The following is an 8432-nucleotide window of genomic DNA, read 5'->3' on the forward strand; positions in this document are numbered from 1 at the left end:
AATGAATATATAAGACCTCAAAATTGAGCGAAATATAGTAAACTTTTTATAATTGAGACCTCCTTGGGACGATGGAAAGTAACCAAAAATCTGTGCAAAAATATATAGTCCAAAATTTGGAGTTTTCATAGGTGTGTAAAAGTATGTAAAAATTTTATATGCCAAAGACCCATACAACTAACTATTTAAATTACACGATAATTTTATTTTTTAGTATTTCTTATCACTATATTTAACTACTGTTTCTGGGTATCGGAATAATGTAAGGAACATTTTTATCGCAAACGATATCAAATATTAAATTTAAAAGCTTTTAAAGTATATATTAATTTTATGTAATTAGTGTTGGATGGATCACCTTTAAATTTATGTATCTTATTTGTTTACAATTAAATTATTATTGATTATAATGTGCATTTTTAAAAATTAATAAAGTGTTAGTACAAAATATAATATAATGTCATTGATTATGTTAGAGAACTTTTCAAAAGCTGCGTGATGATAAAATATTATAAAGTGAATTTGAAAATAAAGTTTGGCAATTTTTTTCAGAAGCTAAGCATTTTTTTAAATTAATTGTTCATTTTAAATTAATTTCACGATAACTTAATCTTAAACGAAATAAAAAGATAAGATTTAAGTATTTGAAACGTTAAAAAAAATTAAATGTTTCTCGAAATATTTTTGCAGGATAGAGAACTTATAAAAAATCTTGATATCAATTGAAATTAATATTATTTTAAATAATTGTAAATTATTTTTTATATTTATAATTATTATATTAATATTTATAATTTTTCAATTTTCAAATATATGGAATGTCTGCTTCTTCAAAAACAATAAAAAATAAAAAAAAATTATACGTCCAAACCATTTTTATAATTGATTTAGAAATTGATTTTGAACTGTTAACAACAAGCAACAATTGTGCACATTTATCATATTATTTGAACAATGCTACCATACTGCCACTTAATTTTAGATTATTTAAAAAATGCAAACAAATATGTAGGCAATTTTTTAAATTTTAACAGTTCGTGAAAAATGATATCCCATATCCCTGAAACTTCAAACTAATTATAAATAGAAAATTAAATTAAAGTGTTTTTTGAAAAAAATGTAGCTATTATAGTTTAGAAAAATTAAAGCATGTTTAATATTCACATAGACTTAAACAATGTATATACAGCCAACCCTCCGTTAACACGGCATTTTGGAAACCCAGTTCCTATACTAAGCAGATATGAAAATGCGATATCCCTCCGATAACACGGTTTTCCATACAACGCGAAAGATTTTTCACGGAACATTAGTCTTTTTTTAAAAAAAAACTGCTCGAACAACTTTTTGTTAGAACAGTTTTTTAAATCAGTTTTGTCGACGTTGATACATATTTGTAATATTTTTGCAGCCCAACCGTCGAATTAAAAAAAAATTAAATAACAAAATTATTTATTCCATTAAACGTTTCGGCACTTGATGTGTGTCATCATTCAGTAATCTAAAAAAACATATATAACATATAAACATACATTATATATATATATATATATATATATATATACATATTTTAATTGGGCTTTAGTAGCATTGAACCACTTAAAATTCTTGTATATATATAACAAATTCTACGAAAATTTTTAAGTTTTGATGTCTTTTGTTCTAGGTCTCCATATAACGATATAAAAATGCTGAGATTTGTACTAATTCAAATAGTACGCACTACGAATTAGAAAAAGTACTCTCCTATGTACAGAATAAAGAAGTATTGAAAAAAAACATTTATATTTATGAAAAATAACTAATTTTAAAAACCAATAAACAATAATAAATATACCATAATGTCAAATATATATAATTCTATAACTATTAAAAAATCTGCAGTGCATCACACCTGTATATTAATTACCTGAGTGTTTGTCCAACGCCCGGTATTCGATCAACCGTTTCCGCAACATGTTCCTGCAGAAATTGATTCAAATCGCCGAGCTCCGGATATTCGAAAACTATACAAATGGGCTCATTACTTAGACATGCTCCTAAGATTCGTATAACATTTCTATCTTTCAATCTGCTCAGACTGAGAGCTTCTCTGCTGAATTCAGCGTGATTTACCGACGCCAAACCAGATTTCAATGTTCGCACTACGACCAGCCGCCTGTTGAAATGATAAAGCGGTTTAATAATATGGAATGAAAGTATAATAAACTTGATATTATATTATGCTATTTATTACTATATGCTATTTTATTTGTATATACATGTATATAACGTACGTAGTTTATGATAATTTTTAAATTAATGTTAATCAATATTATTACCAGTTAATTATTCAATTTATGGAACTTTGTCAAAATCTTATTTTAATTCAGAGCGATAAATTGCATAAAATAACTGATATAAAACTTTGAAATACCATCATAATATTTAAATATTTGCTTTATTATTAATGGTCATATCATTGCAAATAAAATCATGAATGTTAGTAGTAGTAACATAAATACTAAAAAAATAAGAAAGTATATTTTGCTTATTTTGGGTAAGAACTTTTGCTGAATTTTGCTGACAAAGGGGAGGGGGGGGGGGTAAATAATTGTAATAAATCTGCTTACGTAATACTTGAACGATCCCATATCAAAAATAAATTAGATTTCAATTATAAATATTAGACAATTTTACAGTATTTAATTATAATAATCTATTTGAAAACATTTAATATTCCTCGAACATTTCGTTACGGTAGGGGAATTTCCAGCAATTTGCCTTAAGGCACAATGCTATACACACCACTAGTTTACTATAAAATTGGCAAATCAATACTTCTGTTAATGAAATATTTAAAGAAGCTTAAACATTGTGCATATGCAAATACTAGCCCTACTGAAAATTTCATTCCGTTTTGAAGAAAAATACATTTTGCAGGTAATTTTTAATAAATTTAAATAAAATTGCATTTTTTTAGTACGATTTGTATTTGTCAAAAACTTCTGAACAGCAAGTACCCTTAGAGATCTGAGATCACAAAATGATCGTTGGATTGGGATCTGGAGAATACGGTGAATGAGAAAGCAAATCATGTATATTTGCTCAATTTTATTTCGATTAAACAGCTCTCCAAATACTCTTCCGAATCATCAACTCAAATCTGGTGAAATGTGAGCTCTAACTTGTTCTGTTGATAAATATGTCCAACTTGTTCTACTGATATCTTTGAGGTGTCTGCTATTTTGATCAACTTCACCTTACGGTCATTCATAATTATTTTGTAGATTTTTTTTAATATTATCGTCGATAATCACATGACTATCTACACGTAACTTTTTATATCATATACAAAAATGAGAACTTCATTATCAAAAATATTTATAGAGTATTTGATTTATAAAATCTTTCGATCTATCTTATAAATAAGTAATATCATTTTTATTAAATAATTTTCATATATATTCACTGAATATTGGCAGAAATTTTTTCATGAACATGATCAAATCTCTGTATATTTTTTATATATTCATTTATATTTTTTAGTATATAGTAGTATATAGTATAATAATTATGAATTATACAGATCAATAAAAAATGCCCTTCAGAAAAATGTACTGTATAAGTTTGAAAGCAAAATAATGTATGAAAATTACAGATTTTAAGAACAGTTACAAAAAACTTTAGACCAAAAAAAATATTTGTTTTACAAAAATTATAGTTTTGAAGCTTTTGTTATGAAATATATATATATATATATATATATATATATATATAGAGGAAGTTGAATACTCATATTCGTGTGAATCAAAATAAATAATATGCATTTTAAATTGAATAGGATATAATCATCACTTAAAAGTTTAATGTCTATTGAAATATATATTCAATTATATGCTATAATAATTAATTTTCCCTGACCTTATAATTCCATTTTCTCCACCGTCGTACGGCAAAGTAGCCTCACATAAGTGTACTTCTCCTTTATTACCATCGGCAAGTTTCTTAACTATTTTCAGCACTTCTCTCGGGAATTCAGGTGGAGCTTCTAAAAATCCTTCCTGCTCAAAGTCGATGGACGCCATATCGGGCAGAGAAGATTCTGTATCGTCCAGAGGACAAGGACTGTTTGGTTCACTATAAGGTATCGTACTATCCTGAAATGAAATAAAAATCGAAATTATATATTAATATATAATAAATTTTGAAGTCTTACAAAATTTGTTCGTGCTGCAGAAATATAGTATTCAAGGCATAACATCAAGTAAAAAAATAACAAAACAGAATATTTTGAAACATCTAAATTACAGACGCTTTGACAAAATTACATGAAAGCACACTATTTTTTTTAAACGAACACAATATATGTATTTATAATGCATATAGAACATTACATATTTATATACATTGTTAGCACAATGTATCCAGCTAGTGGTGCCTAATATAGTACCTTGAGGAAATTTGCTAAAACTTTTATTACTGCAATTTAAAAGCTTTGAAAGTGTTAACATTTTTGAAAACATTTAAAAAAATGATTTTTTTGTAAATTTAAAAACAAATCGTCTTTTATAATATATATTTAAATTTTGAAAATTTTGAAGTTATTTAAAAATCGCGCCTTGTCGCATTCTAACGGTTAAACATTATAGATCTTGGTACCGAACCAATAGAAATGTAAACGAAATTTATACTTATTATTGAAAATCTCTCTAATATATGTGAATTTGATATGCATATGACCACTCTGTACATATCATGTACTTATTAAAATCTATTTCGTTAAAAAGCTATTTGGTGTTTTCAGAATAATGTATGGACTTTTATGGTAAAAAAGTATTTTTATTGACGTTCAAATAATATTTCACTTTTTAAAGATTAATAAATACTAATTCAAAATTTAATCATATTCAATGAACAATATGTATTGCCAAAACCAAACTGATGGCATACTGATAAACGCTGGAAACTAAAAATACTTACGATCTCTCCAGTTCGTCAAATATTGCAAATATTTGATTGACTAGTTGAAAGTGGCATTTAGTCTTAAGCCAAATTGCATGAACACACTGATAGATTTAATAATTGACTTAATCAACCGAAATTGAGTTTTAAATATTTAGATAAAATTTTAAATTGTTTATTTCGAAAATAAATTTGCCGCTTTCAAATAAATCTAAACATTGCGATTCCCAATAGAATTTTCTCAAACACATTTAACAAAATTTCTGTAATTATATTAATTATATTGCACAGACAATAATTTCATTGCTCGTATGTCCTAAAATTATAGCTTATTATTTTAAATTTTAATGAATTTATAATGTTTGGCTCATCACATCACAAAAGCAACTTTTGACACAATTTTTGATTATAATATTTTCTAAAATTTTGATGAATTTTTAACATTGAACTATTTGTCGTAAGGCCGTTACATTTTAGCATGTTTTATAAGACCATGATTGTCTATTGCCAAAAAAGGTTCATAAAAATCGTCAATTTTTTTCAACAGTTAATTTCCAGAAACCGGCTCTGTAGATTTTTACCTAAAACTAATCAGTATCATTCCCAATCAATATCATTCAGAAAGTTTTTGATTTTTTAAAATCGATTCAGAATTAAGAGCTAAAACGAGGACGAATTTTTTTCACTTCTTTGATATTTACTAAGTAAAAGCTTGGCTGATCGTCGCGCAAAATTGATAAGCGCCAGTCCTCTCATCGAGATACATAGAATGGCTTTTAATATTTTGAAATCGGTCTAGCTGTTTTAGAGAAAACTTTGATTTACGGTAAATAATCTCTTCACTCACACACACATTTGGTCTCATTCGATCCAGAAAGACTTGAAACGTCAAGAAAACATAAAATAAGCGAATCGAATATTTTGATGAAAACATAAACTTCTCCTTCGAGTAGATAATAATTATATTTTCATGAAAACATATGAACCTTCGAATAAATTGTAAATTAAAAAAGAAAAGTTGACCATTTCAAGTAAGTGGACACATCGATTTGAAAATAATCATGATCTACAAAAAAGTAACTTATTTATTTTGACTTGAATAAGAAAATATTCTCTCATAGAATAAACGTGATATTTTGGAATAGCCCATTAAAACTATTCTGAATGTTTTATATTGCGTGTTGAAGAATAGTGTAAAATATATAAGTCAAAAAAGTTGTAAATGAAAAGGCATTGCAAACAATTATAGCAAAAACATTATTATTACCTTCGAACTGTCCAAACTCCCAGTAACTGGCTCTTCTTTCCTATCTGTATCTTCCTCATCAGCTGCTGTACCGCCAATAGAGCGGTAGATATCAGAACAAGGTGGCGGTGGAACTGGTGGAGGTTTTGGAAATGATATTTCCCGCAAAGCGCTAGGTGGTATTGGCGGTTGCTGTAGACCTCCACGTTTTGGTATCGGCGGTGGTTCATCATCTACGCCCGTAGAAAGCGGTAATGGACCTTTGTGAGTAGGACTAAATTGCTGGATATGTGCGAATTGACCGTCGACTCTGCTAGAATCTGTTTGGAACAACAGAACAAAATTATTGAGTTACAAAATATATAAATTTTACAAGCGTAGGCATACATTTATTATTGCCTACAAGTGAAATTGCTTATTCGTATAATCGTTTATTTGTGAAAAGAGTAGAATTATAAAATACAAACTAGTTGGTATTGGTATTTTGCCTTGAGGCAAGTTACATGAACTTTCCGATATGTGTATATGATCGACTAAAGCAATATTAAATCAATTAATTTATGAGTGATTAAAAGTATTCTTAGTGGATTTATTACATATATTTGAAAAAGACGAACACGTTAACTCGGAGTATTTTCTGAAAGCAAACTTTCAAAAATCAATATAATTTTTATAATTGAGCCAGATTTTTGTAGGACTTTAATTGTTTAGTATGCTCATTAAGACCAAGTACTCTATCGTTATACCAAGTAAATCATCTAATTTTAATTTTAACAATCTAACTTCAAAATTGAATAAATTTTTAAAATTAAACTACTTGTCGTAAAGCCGTAATATTTCAGTAAGTTCTTTAAACCATGATATACAGTGGTGTTGTGCTAATATTTTTTTTGCCGGAACGCTAAAATTTAAAATCGGGTTCATAAACTGGTTCAAAAAATTTGATATATTTCGATAAGAACTCATAAATCTAATATATTGACTTCTTATATAATTAACTCTATTATATACAGCTAGTTTATACATTAAATTGTACAAGTATGAGGGAATCATTGAGTACATAATTTATATTCTTCAATAATATAATATTAATTATATTTATTCTGGTATTATTTGTATTCATTAATACCTACAGGTATTTATTATGATATAAAAGTACTCAAGATTTATACAATACTTTATAAGACTTAACCTATTAATATGATGGATAACTTATTACCTATCATACTATACTATATTATTGTATATCATAGATAGGTATCTATTATCTATCATACCGTGTGAGATACCTATACCGTCATTAACTCATTATATACCTACATACCTTTTACTTCTTATAAATACTACTGTCTAATTTATATATTCACCTATATATATAGGTTTACCTTACGCCCTATGTATTATCTCTACCTATCCATTGCCTATACCGGAATTGAACCCGGGACCTCCCGCGTGGAAGTCGCGCACCTTAACCACTACCCTATCGGATACCCCCACCAATAATATAATATGGGACGCACTGTTGTTTCCGCTGGTCATTTTCTAATTAATTAGATAATTAATACTAAGGTGGCGCGACGACACGCGAAAAAAGAGACGGTTGATTGTAGCGTTACGGTGGTGTAGAGGTTAAGGTCGTCGCTTGCCACGCGGCGGACCCGGGTTCGAATCTCGGTAGGGTTAATGTAGAGTGTAAGGCAAATTATAGGTAATAGAATATATAGTAGATATAGGTTAGGTGTATTCGGTATACAATGTAGGGATTTTGAGGTATATGATGAAATATAGCGTATGTTATAGATGTAAGGCGTGTTAGTATAGAATGCAACGTATAGTCATACGTAAGGTTATAAAATACACGAATACGAACCTATGATTTAGGTGTTAGCGTATAAGAAATGCGAATGTATATAAGATTTAATTATATAATGTTATTTTTTCTATAAGAATTTTTATCTTATTTTATTTGCCGTTATCACTTCATAAAATTAATTACTGCAGTTTTAAATGATTGTGTGCACTGTGCGACAATAGACCTAAAACTATAAATTTTATTAAATGTTTGAGTAACTTGTGCGAGCTGAATTTCTCAAATGTTCTTAGTCTCGCAACTTACTGAATTCTAAAAATTCTAAATTTAAAAATATAATACAAAAATTATTATACCGCTGTCTGGAAGGGACGGCAATTTATAAATATACAGACTATACATACAGAATTTGGAATTTTTCTATAATCCGTA

At 27.7% G+C, this 8432-nt stretch overlaps 1 protein-coding gene across 1 annotated transcript in view; it reads right to left on the reverse strand.

The window, feature by feature from the left end:
- Positions 1-8432, reverse strand: part of LOC113366474 (discoidin domain-containing receptor 2-like) — a 463043-nt gene that overhangs the window by 4401 nt on the left and 450210 nt on the right. The window contains exons 13-15 of the mRNA XM_026608082.1: positions 6212-6510; positions 3904-4139; positions 1910-2158 (exon numbers count right to left, since the gene is read on the reverse strand). Of these exons, the coding sequence (XP_026463867.1) occupies positions 1910-2158; positions 3904-4139; positions 6212-6510 (784 nt within the window). The remainder of the gene's footprint in view (positions 1-1909; positions 2159-3903; positions 4140-6211; positions 6511-8432) is intronic.

The sequence above is a fragment of the Ctenocephalides felis genome, unplaced genomic scaffold (assembly GCF_003426905.1).
Source record: "Ctenocephalides felis isolate EL2017-DRISC unplaced genomic scaffold, ASM342690v1 CF-g0.4_SCAFFOLD_01170, whole genome shotgun sequence".
Classification (NCBI taxonomy): domain Eukaryota; kingdom Metazoa; phylum Arthropoda; class Insecta; order Siphonaptera; family Pulicidae; genus Ctenocephalides; species Ctenocephalides felis.